This window comes from Nerophis ophidion, linkage group LG24 (assembly GCF_033978795.1).
Source record: "Nerophis ophidion isolate RoL-2023_Sa linkage group LG24, RoL_Noph_v1.0, whole genome shotgun sequence".
Lineage (NCBI taxonomy): Eukaryota > Metazoa > Chordata > Actinopteri > Syngnathiformes > Syngnathidae > Nerophis > Nerophis ophidion.
This window is the reverse complement of record NC_084634.1, coordinates 39,553,463-39,569,208: the sequence shown is the minus strand read 5'-3', so window position 1 is coordinate 39,569,208 and position 15,746 is coordinate 39,553,463. Positions and strand designations below refer to the sequence as shown.

The 15,746-nt window shown below is 39.3% G+C and overlaps 1 protein-coding gene across 4 annotated transcripts in view; it reads left to right on the top strand.

The window, feature by feature from the left end:
• syt14a (synaptotagmin XIVa) overlaps window positions 1-15,746 on the top strand; it is an 84,329-nt gene that overhangs the window by 60,707 nt on the left and 7,876 nt on the right. For 3 of the 4 annotated variants that reach the window (XM_061886319.1, XM_061886318.1, XM_061886320.1), the window contains 2 exons: window positions 1,585-1,768; window positions 7,834-7,890. In XM_061886319.1, the coding sequence (XP_061742303.1) occupies window positions 1,585-1,768; window positions 7,834-7,890 (241 nt within the window). The remainder of the gene's footprint in view (window positions 1-1,584; window positions 1,769-7,833; window positions 7,891-15,746) is intronic. The other variant, XM_061886321.1, reaches the window with a different exon arrangement.

Here is a 15,746-nt window from a genome sequence, read left to right as displayed (position 1 = left end):
GTACTCATGTCAGTAACTAATGTGTTAGAGAGTAATGGTATGTAGTACTAGTATTCATGTCAGTAACTAATGTGTTACAGAACAATGGTATGCTGCACTGGTAGTCATGTCAGTAACCAATGTGTTAGACAATAATGGTATGTTGTACCAGTAGTCATGTTAGTAACCAATGTGTTACAGAACGTGGTATGTAGTACTAGTAGTCATGTCAGTAACTAATGTGTTAGAGAACAATGGTATGTAGTACTAGTAGTCATGTCAGTAACCAATGTGTTACAGAACGTGGTATGTAGTACTAGTAGTCATGTCAGTAACTAATGTGTTAGAGAACAATGGTATGTAGTACTAGTAGTCATGTCAGTAACCAATGTGTTACAGAACGTGGTATGTAGTACTAGTAGTCATGTCAGTAACTAATGTGTTAGAGAACAATGGTATGCTGCACTGGTAGTCATGTCAGTAACCAATGTGTTAGACAATAATGGTATGTTGTACCAGTAGTCATGTTAGTAACCAATGTGTTACAGAACGTGGTATGTAGTACTAGTAGTCATGTCAGTAACTAATGTGTTAGAGAACAATGGTATGTAGTACTAGTAGTCATGTCAGTAACCAATGTGTTACAGAACGTGGTATGTAGTACTAGTAGTCATGTCAGTAACTAATGTGTTAGAGAACAATGGTATGTAGTACTAGTAGTCATGTCAGTAACCAATGTGTTACAGAACGTGGTATGTAGTACTAGTAGTCATGTCAGTAACTAATGTGTTACAGAACAATGGTATGCTGCACTGGTAGTCATGTCAGTAACCAATGTGTTAGACAATAATGGTATGTTGTACCAGTAGTCATGTTAGTAACCAATGTGTTACAGAACGTGGTATGTAGTACTAGTAGTCATGTCAGTAACTAATGTGTTAGAGAACAATGGTATGTAGTACTAGTAGTCATGTCAGTAACCAATGTGTTACAGAACGTGGTATGTAGTACTAGTAGTCATGTCAGTAACTAATGTGTTAGAGAACAATGGTATGTAGTACTAGTAGTCATGTCAGTAACCAATGTGTTACAGAACGTGGTATGTAGCACTTGTAGTTATGTCAGTAACTAATGTGTTACAGAACGTGGTATGTAGTACTAGTAGTCATGTCAGTAACTAATATATTAGAGAACAATGGTATGATGTACTAGTAGTCATGTCAGTAAATAATGTGTTAGAGAGTAATGGTATGTAGTAGTAGTCGTCACATCAGTAACCAATGTGTTAAAAAATAATGGTATCTAGTACTAGTAGCCATGTCAGTAACTTTTGTGTTAGAGAGTAATGGTATGTAGTACTAGTAGTCACATCACTAACCAATGTGTTAGAGAGTAATGGTGTCTAGTATTAGTATTCATGTCAGTAGCTAATGTGTTAAAGAACAATGGTGTGATGTACTAGTAGTCATGTTAGTAACCAATGTGTTAGAGAACAATGGTGTGATGTACTAGTAGTCATGTTAGTTACCAATGTGTTAGAGAGTGATGGTATGTAGTACTAGTAGTCATGTCAGTAACTAATGTGTAGTAATGTCACATGTGCAGGGTGCAGAGTCCCAGGTCAGTGTGTCAGACCTGACCTGCAGTGACTTGTCCTTCCCGTCAGTGAGTCAGACGTCCACACCTGAGATCCTGGTGGGTCTGGTCTACAACGCCACCACAGGACGTCTCTCAGTGGAGGTCATCAAGGGCATCCACTTCAAGAACCTTGCTGCCAACAAGCCACCCAGTAAGTATTGAACCTTGTTCTATCATCAATGGTTAGTCATGGACCTTACAAAAGTATCTACTTGAAGGAAGATTGCACTTTTTAGAACATGTTCACAATCCTTATGAGAAGAACACAGCTTTTTGTTTTTTTTTTCATTTATAATAACAATATTTGCCACTCAGTGTAGCAGAAGAAGTCGTCATAGCTCCACATTTACATGATCTTAACTCTCCCTTTGTGCTGGCTTGTCTAAGCAGTGGTTCATCCTCCTTATACTCAGCTTCAGAAAGATAATGTTGTGAATCCTCATCCTCCGTATATTCAGCTTCAAAAAGATAATGTTGTGAATCCTCACTTGTTCAAAAAGAGTCATCTTTGTTTTCTGTTAGCAAGTCTGCAATAATGAGAAAACACACGTGTTTGTTGACGGAAGTAGGGCGTATGTTGCTATGGCCACTGAAAAAAATGCGCCCAGGAAATCAAAAATACAAGTAATTTAGATGACCAAATACGGTAAATATTGTACATTTTACATATTGTTATGAACATGTCTGTTGTTATATTACATATGTATACCTATTTACCGTATTTCCTTGAATTGCCGCAGGGTATATAGTATCGCCCTGCCTTGAATTACTGCCGGGTCAAACTCGCTTCACAAAATAATTAGCGCATGCTTAGTATTACCGCCTGGTCAAACTCGTGACCTCACGAGTGTATGTATATATTTATATATACATACATATATATATATATATATATGTATGTGTATATATATACCTACAGTATATATACAGTATATAAATTAATAAAATGTATGTATATATACATATATATATATATATATATGCACATACATACATGTATATATATTTATATATATATATACACCTATGGTATATATACAAAAATAAATAAAATGTATGTATATATATGTACATAAACCTTTAAGGGTTTTTTTATCTTTATAATCTTTAAAAACAAAAAACAAATATGTGTTCTTGTCTCTCATAATGAATGTGAATGATAGACAAAATGACCTCCAAAAAGTGCAGTTTCCCTTTAAAATGAGCAACATGCATCCAATCAGAAAGGGAATCATTTGGTATGTAACAACTAATTAGCTGGAAGTCAACATGTTCTAAAATGTGTTTGTTCAATAATTAATCAAATGTTGTCTTCCTTGATTATCGTTTACACTTCACAACAAATCTTTTTGTCCTTTTTAGGCCTCGTTTACACTGCACACCAAATGTTTTTGTCCTTTTTAGGCCTCCTTCACTCTGCACACCAAATGTTTTTGCCCTTTTTAGGCCTCCTTCACTCTGCACACCAAATGTTTTTGCCCTTTTTAGGCCTCGTTTACACTGCACACCAAATGTTTTTGTCATTTTTAGGCCTCGTTTACACTTCACACCAAATGTTTTTGCCCTTTTTAGGCCTCGTTTACACTTCACACCAAATGTTTTTCTCCCTTTTAGGCTTCGTTTAAACTTCACACCAAATGTTTTTCTCCCTTTTAGGCCTCGTTTACACTGAACACCAAATGTTTTTCTCTCTTTTAAGCCTCGTTTACACTGAACACCAAATGTTTTTGTCCTTTTTAGGCCTCGTTTACACTTCACACCAAATGTTTTTGTCCTTTTTAGGCCTCGTTTACACTGCACACCAAATGTTTTTGTCCTTTTTAGGCCTCGTTTACACTGCACACCAAATGTTTTTCTCCCTTTTAGGCCTCGTTTAAACTTCGCACCAAATGTTTTTCTCCCTTTTAGACCTCGTTTACACTGAACACCAAATGTTTTTGTCCTTTTTAGGCCTCGTTTACACTTCACACCAAATGTTTTTGTCCTTTTTAGGCCTCGTTTACACTGCACACCAAATGTTTTTCTCCCTTTTAGGTCTCGTTTAAACTTCGCACCAAATGTTTTTCTCCCTTTTAGACCTCGTTTACACTGAACACCAAATGTTTTTGTCCTTTTTAGGCCTCGTTTACACTTCACACCAAATGTTTTTGTCCTTTTTAGGCCTCGTTTACACTGCACACCAGATGTTTTTCTCCCTTTTAGGTCTCGTTTAAACTTCGCACCAAATGTTTTTCTCCCTTTTAGGCCTCGTTTACACTGCACACCAAATGTTGTTGTCCTTTTCAGGCCTCGTTTACACTGCACACCGTTTTTTTTTTGTTCTTTTTCAGCCCACTTTTGAATATGTTTGGAATCTGATCTTTTCATATGTGACTTCAATCCAAACAGCAATGAATGTGACTTTTTTTTGGTCATCTTTCTGCAAGCGAGGTCATTTGTGTGCACCAAAAAATACATAGGTTTTATATTTTATGTGTAATTGTAGCTGAGATAGGCGCCAGCGACCCCAAGAGGGAATAAGCGGTAGAAAATGGATATTATTCTATACATACATCCATTCACACATGATATTACTTTCATTTATTTTCACCTAAATAAAACACACATTTTTAAAGTGTGGCGACTTTTATTTTATTTTGTAGGAGTAGTTGCGACTTCCTTGTTCATTGACGGAATCTGGTCAACTTTCCTTGCTTTCACTCTTATCAAACTGCGCATCTAAATGACCTCGAGGCCCCATTGGGGGCACATTGGGGCCCGTGCGCGTTAATACTGGAGTCTGATAAAGATCACTTTTTACCTGCAATGTAAACAGTGGAAGAAAATCAGATTTGGGTATTTTGGCCTGCAGTGTAAACGTCGCCATTGTCTGTTTTTAAAAAGGTAATATACGTACAGTACAGGCCAAAAGTTTGGACACACCTTCTCATTCAATGTGTTTTCTTTATTTTCATGACTATTTACATTGTAGATTGTCACATCAAAACTATGAATGAACACATGTGAAGTTATGCACTTAACAAAAAAAGGTGAAATAACTGAACACATGTTTCATACTATCACACCTGTGAAGTGAAAACCATATCAGGGGACTACCTCTCGAAGCTCATGGAGAGAATGCCAAGAGTGTGCAAAGCAGTAATCAGAGCAAAGAGTGGCTATTTTGAAGAAACTAGAATATAAAACATGGTTTTAGTTATTTCACCTTTTTTTTTTGTTAAGTACATAACTCCACATGAGTTAATTCATAGTTTGGATGTGACTATCTACATTGTAAATCAGGGGTCTCAAACTCAACTTACCTGGGGGCCACTGGGTGCAGAAACTGGGTGAGGCTGGGCCGCAAGAAAAGATTTCTTAAAAAAATCTTAACATGCACTTTTTAATGAATTCACCTTTGAATGGTTTTATACTTGGCAACTCTCGAGATCTTTCCGGGAAACACCCGAATATCAGTGCCCCTCCCGACAATCCCCAGGGGCAATAATTCTCCCGGTTTTCACCCGGACAACAATATTAAGGGCCTGCCGTGATTGCACTGCCTTTAGCGTCCTCTACAAGCTGCCGTCTCGTCCGCTTTTTTCCACCATACAAAGAGTGTGCCGGCCCGGTCACATATTGTATGAGGCTTCTGCAGACCCACGTGCGTGACTGCAAGGCATACTTGGTCAACAACCATACATGTCACTCTGAGGGTGGCCGTATAAACAACTTTATCACTGTTACAAATATGCGCCACACTGTGAACCCACACCAAACAAGATTGACAAACACATTTTGGGAGAACATCCGCACCGTAACACAACAGAACAAATACCCAGAATCCAATGTAGCCCTAACTCAATACACACCCCCAAACCGCTCTTGTAGCCTGGAAGAGTTAGGGCTGCATGGGATTCTGGGTATTTGTACCGTTGTGTTACGGTGCGGATGTCCTGTTATGATCCGCTGCCCGGATCATATTATGATTTCGATTTTCGAGTCTTTTTGTGTTTTTGTTGTTTTTGGTTGCCTTCGGTTCCTGTTTGTGCACCTCTCAGTTGGTTTCCATAGTTAGTCATTATTTTCACCTGCCGCTTGTTCCAGTCGCACACCTGTTTTGTAATCACTGTCATTTAAGCCTGCCTTCTCCCGTCAGTCTGTCTGGCTTCGTAATTTGTTTTCATACAAGTAACGACTTCTGTTTTCCTGCTCACTACATGCTAGCTTCCACGCTAGGCCCTTTAGTTTTCGCTAGCTCCCATGCTAGCTCTTTTAGTTCTTTGTCTTAAGTGCTATGCACACGTTTTTTTTTGTTCTGACTGATTTATTTCTTAATAAATAATGTTTCCTACCTGCAAAGTGTGTCCGAGGCCCGTCTGCATCCCCGGGAGAATGAAACCCACATCACGATGCGACCGGGTCGTTACATGTTCTCCCGAAATGTGTTTGTCATTCTTGTTTGGTGTCGGTTCACATTGTGGCGCATATTTGTTACAGTGTTAAAGTTGTTTATACCGCCACCCTCAGTGTGACCTGTGTGGCTGTTGAACAAGTATGCCTTGCAGTCACTTATGTGTGTCTTTAGAAGCCACATACAACATGTGGTCGGGCTGGCACGCTGTTTGTACAGGTTGAAGAGGACGCCTCCACGATGCCCCCTTAATATTGTTGTTTGGGTGAAACTCGGAAGAATAATTAACCCCTGGAGGGGAACTGAAAATTGGGAATCTCCCGGGAAAATCGAGGGTATACAAGCATGACGCTGTAAAGCGCCATTCATATAAAACTCGCGAGCCGCACCAATATTACATTTTCATATTAAGGTGCGGGCCAAAAAATAACGTCTCGCGGGCCGCAATTGGCCCGCAGGCCGCATGTTTGATATCCCTGTTGTAAATAGTCATAAAAATGTATATATTATTAGCCTGTCCCCATTGTGCATCTTATCTATTTGGATGTCCATCCATCCATCCATCCATTTTCTACCGCTTATTCCCTTTCGGGGTCGCGGGGGACGCTGGCGCCTATCTCAGCTACAATCGGGCGGAAGGCGGGGTACACCCTGGACAAGTCGCCACCTCATCGCAGGGCCAACACAGATAGACAGACAACATTCACTATTTGGATGTTTATTTTTCAATTCAATAGCACACCATCTTGCACGAATAGAGAGGACATCTGCTGGGTAAACACAAAGTTGTATTTTGCAGGTGCAAACATTTCTATTTTGGACACGCAACCCCAAAAATTGCCTTTTTTTTTTTTCACATAAATTCATGAACTATGGAAGACAAATAGAGACTAAAAATGTCCAAATCTAATATGCTCCACGTTGTTTGTCCCCAAGTTCCCTGCTCCCCAGTTTGTTTACGTCTGAAGGCATCAAAGTGGGAACATTGAGGGCCTCCCTGTGTCATGTTCCTGGCCTCTTTACCTTGCGGGCCCCCTGCGTTATGTTCCTGGCCTCTTTACATTGAGGGCCCCCCTGTGTCATGTTCCTGGCCTCTTTACCTTGCGGGCCCCCCTGTGTTATGTTCCTGGCCTCTTTACATTGAGGGCCCCCCTGTGTCATGTTCCTGGCCTCTTTACATTTAGGGTCCCCCTGTGTCATGTTCCTGGCCTCTTTACATTTAGGGTCCCCCTGTGTCATGTTCCTGGCCTCTTTACATTGAGGGCCCCCCTGTGTCATGTTCCTGGCCTCTTTACATTGAGGGCCCCCCTGTGTCATGTTCCTGGCCTCTTTACATTGAGGGCCCCCCTGTGTCATGTTCCTGGCCTCTTTACATTGAGGGCCCCCCTGTGTCATGTTCCTGGCCTCTTTACATTGAGGGCCCCCCTGTGTCATGTTCCTGGCCTCTTTACATTGAGGGCCCCCCTGTGTCATGTTCCTGGCCTCTTTACATTGAGGGCCTCCCTGTGTCATGTTCCTGGCCTCTTTACATTGAGGGCCTCCCTGTGTCATGTTCCTGGCCTCTTTACATTGAGGGCCCCCCTGTGTCATGTTCCTGGCCTCTTTACATTGAGGGCCTCCCTGTGTCATGTTCCTGGCCTCTTTACATTGAGGGCCTCCCTGTGTCATGTTCCTGGCCTCTTTACATTGAGGGCCCCCCTGTGTCATGTTCCTGGCCTCTTGACCCTCTTTTTCCTCCCCTTGCATCTCCGCCTGCCACCCAACCGCCTATTTGACATCTTGGTCCGCTGTTTTTCTTACTGCTGCCCAACCCTTGTTGTCAGACGGCCTGTTCTGTTGCCTCAAACACTTAATTGGTGGACAGGTTTATATAATCCGAGGTGAGTGTCGAGCCCTGCTTCCTGTTGTTGTACACCTTCATGGATGCGGTGTGGCACATGTTGTAATACCACCACAATATTAACACGCTCATCCATGAAGTCCATGATGCTTGCATGTCGCCGTCCCACCAACTCTTCATTCTGTGTCCTGCAAGCTTTTGTCCTTTCAACTCAGTCCAGCTTGCTTGAGGATTGATGGCTTCACTTTTCTCTGGCATGCCTTGGCTGCGCTTGTGTTGTGTTGTGTTGTGTTGTGTTGTGTGGACCGCACACAAAAAGATGCAGACTATTGTGTGCATGTAGGAGGAGAAGCATGAGAGCTTAAAAAGCTTGGTAAGTTTAGCCCCTGACAAATATGTCATCTGACATAATGCGAGTTTTATTGTGAAGGAGAGAGTCAGAATATAAAGTAGGTGTGTCAACTAGTAGACATTCTTACTTGTAACCACTCTTAATTACAAAAATTACAAAAATATATTATATGTATATTTATATCTGTCCTGTCCAACCACTCAAGCAAATCATATAGTTGATGTGGATGATCATATTGTTGATGTATGATCATATCATTGATTTATATGATCATATTGTTGATGTAGATGATTATATAGTTGATATGGATGATTATATAGTTGATGTAGATGATCATATAGTTGATGTATATGATCATATTGTTGATGTAGATGATCATATAGTTGATGTAGATGATTATATTGTTAATGTATGATCATGTCATTGATTTATATGATCATATTGTTGATGTGGATGATTATATTGTTGATGTATGATCATATCATTGATTTATATGATCATATAGTTGATGTGGATGATTATATTGTTGATGTATGATCATATCATTGATTTATATGATCATATTGTTGATGTAGATGATCATATAGTTGATGTAGATGATTATATTGTTGATGTATGATCATATCATTGATTTATATGATCATATTGTTGATGTAGATGATCATATAGTTGATGTAGATGATTATATTGTTGATGTATGATCATATCATTGATTTATATGATCATATTGTTGATGTGGATGATTATATTGTTGATGTGTGATCATATAATTGATTTATATGATCATATTGTTGATGTAGATGATTATCTAGTTGATGTAGATGATCATATAGTTGATGTAGATGATCATATTGTTGATTTATATGATCATATAGTTGATGTAGATGATTATATAGTTGATGTAGAAGATTATATAATTGATGTAGATGATCATATAGTTGATGTAGATGATCATATTGTTGATTTATATGATCATATAGTTGATGTAGATGATTATATAATTGATGTAGACGATCATATAGTTGATGTAGATGATCATATTGTTGATTTATATGATCACATTGTTGGTGTAGATGATTATATAGTTGATGTAGATGATCGTATAGTTGATGTAGATGATCATATTGTTGATTTATATGATCACATTGTTGGTGTAGATGATCATATTGTTGATGTAGATGATTATATAGTTGATGTAGATGATCGTATAGTTAAATGATAAATGGGTTGTACTTGTATAGCGCTTTTCTACCTTCAAGGTACTCAAAGCGCTTTGACACTACTTCCACATTTACCCATTCACACACACATTCACACACTGATGGAGGGAGCTGCCATGCAATGCGCCAACCAGCACCCATCAGGAGCAAGGGTGAAGTGTCTTGCTCAGGACACAACGGACGTGACGAGGTTGGTTCTAGGTGGGATTTGAACCAGTGACCCTCGGGTTGCGCACGGCCACTCTCCCACTGCGCCACGCCGTCCCTAGTTGATGTAGATGATCATATTGTTGATTTATATGATCATATAGTTGATGTAGATGATTATATAGTTGATGTAGATGATTATCTAGTTGATATATGTTCTTTACAGAAAATGAGCCAAAGTCAGTGAGTCTCAGTTAGAAAAATTAATTAATTGTATCATTTTTTATTTTAATAAAAAATGAAAACGGGTCCCACACACCCGAACACCATCAATGTACATAATCTGATGTTTATCAATATGTTTGTGATTGATCACATGAGGTGATGCCTTAAACTTGATACAGACACACACTCATTTTTAGCAGATCAGGCCCTAATTTCAACAGACACTTTATTTTGGAAATATATTTTTCAAGCAAATTGTGTCTAGATGTAGAAGTTGAACTATCATGTACATCATTTATGAATTAAATGAATTGTTATTCTTAAATAGCATCTTCATGTTTTTTTTAGTTGTCCTTGAAAGGGGAACTACACTTATTTTGGAATGTCGCCTATCGTTCACAATCATGATGACAGACATAATGACAGATGTATTTTTTTATGCATTGTAACTCTTATATAAACCTAAATAAAAGTCCACCTACAGCAGAGCCAATGGAAGGTCCTCTATTCCGCTCATACAACCCAATAGAAAAAGCGCCAACAATTGTCCATTTACATTTGGTGACTTACATCATGTATATATTACATGTTATTATGAATGTTACAAGATACTACATATATACTTACATCATGTATATATTACATGTTATTATGAATGTTACTAGATACTACATATATACTTACATCATGTATATATTACATGTTATTATGAATGTTACTACATGACATATATACTTACATCATGTTTATATTACATGTTATTATGAATGTTACTACATGACATATATACTTACATCATGTATATAATACATGTTATTATGAATGTTACTAGATACTACATATATACTTACATCATGTATATATTACATGTTATTATGAATGTTACTACATGACATATATACTTACATCATGTTTATATTACATGTTATTATGAATGTTACTACATGACATATATACTTACATCATGTATATAATACATGTTATTATGAATGTTACTACATGACATATACTTACATCATATATATATTACATGTTATTGTTAATGTTATTAGATACTACATATATACTTACATCATGTATATATTACATGTTATTATGAATGTTACTAGATGCTACATATATACTTACATCATGTATATATTAAATATTATGAATATTACTACATGACATATATACTTACATCATGTATATATTACATGTTATTATGAATGTTAGTAGATGCTACATATATACTTACATCATGTATATATTACATGTTATTATGAATGTTACTAGATACTACATATGTATTTACATCATGTATATAAAACCTTTATGGAGGTTTTTGGATGTTTTTAAGGGCTTTACAGGCAGAATATAACTTTTGATTGCATGTATTTAATACGTCATGTGTTTCATTTTGATTGTGAACTAAATTCCCCACAAAAGCAGTTCTCTTTTAAGTGCAGGAAATAGTCACATCTGGTGATCCATAAAAAAAAAAAGACCTTTGTGCAGAATCCTGATGTAGGCCCTGATTGACTTTGTGCGTCTTACAAAGGCGAAGAAGCATCGTGGTGAATGATGCACGGCAATTTCCCAGCTCCTTGTTTTGATCGTTCCCAAACAGTATCACGTCAAATGAAGCGTGCGTCTTAGTCCCGCCCATTCGCCAACAATGGCGTGGCTGCGAGTGACCACTTAAGACATCCACATCTCCTCACAGCCCATTCAGCAGCCCTCAGAAAAGAAATCAAGGCTATTTTTTTTTTCCCCCTACTGTGCTTTTATGTGAGCGAGTGCGAGCGAACGTGTGATTGAAGGCTGTGAGCCTGGCGAGGCAGCTGGCACTCAAACACCATGAAAGACTCGGCACTCGGTTCCGTCGAATCCCTCTTAGACGCAGTAGGCAGCTTCATTGTAGAGTAAAGTTGTAATGTGGGGGTTAGTGATTGTCTCATTTACTTTCATCCGCATGTGTGCCTTCACTTTATTTGCATGATAAAAAAATGCTAATGAAGAGCGGAAACCGAAAAAGAATGAATGCTGCATCACTTGATGTTTCCTTTTTCTCCTTTGAGATTGGATGAAAATGTTTGTTTCATTAATATTATATGTATATATATATATATATATATCTATATATATATATATATATATATATATATATATAGATATATATATATATATATATATATATATATATATATATATATATACTGTATATAAATATATAAGAGATGTCTGATAATGGCATTTTTGCAGATATTATCTAACTTTTAATTACCGATTCCGATATCAACCAATACTGATATATACAGTGGTGGAATGAACACATTGTTATGCCTCATTTTGTTGTGATGCCCCACTGGATGCATTAAACAATGTAACAAGGTTTTCCGAAATAAATCAACTCAAGTTATGGAAAAAAAATGCCAACATGGCACTGCCATATTTATTATTGAAGTCACAAAGTGCATTTTTTTTTTTTAACATGCCTCAAAACAGCAGCTTGGAATTTGGGAGAGCAGGAGGAGGTTGCGGTGGGCAGGGGTTGAGGTGTATATTGTAGCGTCCCGGAAGAGTTAGTGCTGCAAGGTGTTCTGGGTATTTGTTCAGTTGTGTCACGGTGCGGATGTTCTGTTTGTCATTCTTGTTTGGTGTGGGTTCACAGTGTGGCGCATATTTGTAACAGTGTTGGCGTTGTTCATATGGCCACCCTCAGTGTGACCTGTATGGCTGTTGACCAAGTATGCATTGCATTCACTTGTGTGTGTGAAAAGCCGTAGCTATTATGTGATTGGGCCGGCATGCCGTTAAGGTTTTTTGGCGCTCTGTACTTCTCCCTCCGTCCGTGTACACAGTAGCGTTTTAAAAAGTCATCAATTTTACTTTACCGATAATTTCCGATATCACAATTTAAAGCATTTATCGGCCGGTACTATCGGCAATCTGATATTATCGGACATCTCTACTTTTAATCATAACTGTAATAATATTCTAATATATTGCCATATGCCAACAAAGTTCTCCTAACTAGAAGCTGGCAGAGAATGCGTATATTGTTGATATACTTTGATATTTTAGTATAACATTGTATTGTTTGATGATGATACTGGTACTACTGGTACTTTTCCACTCTGGAGATGTTGGTGCGGCCAATATACTTCCGTTGCCTTATTATCCGTTGTTGATTTCCATATTTGGTCCTTGAGCGTCCAGTGTTGATTCGGTTCCCTCTTCTTATCAGCAGGTGCATCCCTCTCCGTAAGGCGTAGACTGCCTTCTCACTATAAGAGTTAACTTCTTTTGTCTTACTTTTAGACCCCTCTTGGCGATGCCATGGTTGCATTGTGAGGGCTGGTCTCCTAAAGCTTTAGAAAAAATCCTTAATATTGTATAATTCTGTCTCGGTGCTCCTTTTTACTCAACTAATGTGTCATCCAAAAGAATTTGGAGATGTTGGTGCGGCCGGTATACTTCCGATGCCTTATTATCTGTTTTTGATTTCCAAATTTGGTCCTAGAGCGTCCAGTGTCTTGCACAGACATGGTGAATCACTCCTCAAAAGGGAGGTTTGAGCCAGTTCTGTTCTGTGATGGACATGGTCCCTCTTATTATCGGCAGGTCCATCCCTCTCCGTAAGGGGGGGTTGCTTTCTCACTATAATGGTAAACATTTTTTGTCTTACTTTTAGACCTCTTCTTACTGATGCTATTGCTGCGTTGTAAGGGCTGGTCTCCTAAAGCTTTAGTAAATAACTTTAATATTGTACCATTCTGTCTCGGTGGTCTTTTTTACTCAATATATATGTCATCCAGAAGAACTTGGGAGGGACCGGTGTGTTTTACTCCCTGAGAGGAAGACTGCAACACCGCTTGTGCCACTGAACAGACATCCATAAGGAAGAGGAAAACCGACACACTCTGGAAATTGCAGCAAATCAGCACAAACATGATGAATCATTCCTCAAAAGGGAGGTTTGAGCCAGTTCTGTTCTGTGATGGACATGGTCCCTCTTCTTATCGGCAGGTGCATCCCTCTCTGTAAGGGGGTGGGCTTTCTTCTCACTATAAGAGTTAGCTTCTTTTGTCTTACTTTTAGACCTCTTCTTACTGATGCTATTGGTGCGTTGTAAGGGTTGGTCTCCTAAAGCTACCATTCTGTCTCAGTGGTTCTTCTTACTCAACATACTCAATATGTCATCCAAAGGAGCTTGGGAGTGACCGGTGGGTTTTATTCCCAGAGACGAGGACTGCAACACAGCTTAAGCCACTGAACAGACATCCATAAGGAAGAGGAAAGCAGACACAGTCGGGGAAATTGCAGAAAATCAGCACAAAAATGATGAATCACTTCTCAAAAGGGAGGTTTGAGCCAGTTCTGTTCCATGAAGGACACGGTCCCTCTTCTTATTGGCAGGTGCATCCCTCTCCGTAAGGGGGGTTGCTTTCACACTCTAAGAGTTAACTTCTTTTGTCTTACTTTTAGACCTCTTCTTGCTGATGCTATTGTTGATTTGTAAGGGTTGGTCTCCTAAAACTACTATTCTGTCTTGGTGGTTCTTTTTACTCAACATATACAATATGTCATCCAGAAGAACTTGGGAGGGACCGGTGTGTTTTACTCCCTGAGAGGAAGACTGCAACACAGCTTGAGCCACTGAACAAACATCCATAAGGAAGAGGAAAGCAGACACAGTCGGGAAATTGCAGCAAATCAGCACAAACTTGATGAATCACTCCTCAAAAAGGAGGTTTGAGCCAGGTCTGTTCCGTGAAGGACACGGTCCCTCTTCTTATCGGCAGGTGCATCCCTCTCCGTAAGGGGTAGACTGCTTTCTCGCTATTAGAGTTAACGTATTTTGTCTTACTTTTAGGTCTCTTAAAGCTACTATTCTGTCTTGGTGTCATCCAAAAGAACTTGGGAGTGACCGGTGTGTTTTGTTCCCTAAGAGGAAGACTGCAACACAGCTTGAGCCACTGAACAGACATCCATAAGGAAGAGGAAACCAGATACAGTCAGGAAATTGCAGCAAATCAGCACAAAAATGATGAATCACTTCTCAAAAGGGAGGTTTGAGCCAGTTCTGTTCCGTGATGGACACGGTCCCTCTTCTTATCGGCAGGTGCATCCCTCTCCGTAAGGGGGGGTTTCTTTCTCACATGAGGCGGCATGGCGTAGTGGGTAGAGCGGCCGTGCCAGAAACCTGAGGGTTTTAGGTTCGCTTCCCACCTATTGACATCCAAATCGCTGCCGTTGTGTCCTTGGGCAGGACACTTCACCCTTTGCCCCCGGTGCCGCTCACACTAGTGAATGAATGATGAATGAATGATTGGTGGTGGTCGGAGGGGCCGTAGGTGCAAACTGGCAGCCACGCTTCCGTCAGTCTACCCCAGGGCAGCTGTGGCTACTGATGTAGCTTACCACCACCATTGTGTGAATGAATGATGGGTTCCCACTTCTCTGTGAGCGCTTTGAGTATCTAACAATAGAAAAGCGCGATATAAATCTAATCCATTATTATTATTATTATAAGAGTTAACTTCTTTTGTCTTACTTTTAGACCTCTTCTTGCTGATGCTATTGTTGATTTGTAAGGGTTGGTCTCCTAAAACTACTATTCTGTCTTGGTGGTTCTTTTTACTCAACATATACAGTATGTCATCCAAAAGAACTTGGGAGTGACCGGTGTGTTTTATTCCCTGAGAGGAAGACTGCAACACAGCTTGAGCCACTGAACAAACATCCATAAGGAGGTAGAAAACATACACACTTGGGAAATTGCAGCAAATCCGCACAAACATGATGAATCACTCCTCAAAAGGGAGGTTTGAGCCAGTTCTGTTCTGTGATGGACACGGTCCCTCTTCTTATCGACAGGTGCATCCCTCTCCGTAAGGGGGGGTTGCTTTCTCACTATAAGAGTTAACTTCTTCTGTCTTACTTTTAGACCTCTTCTTGCAGATGCTA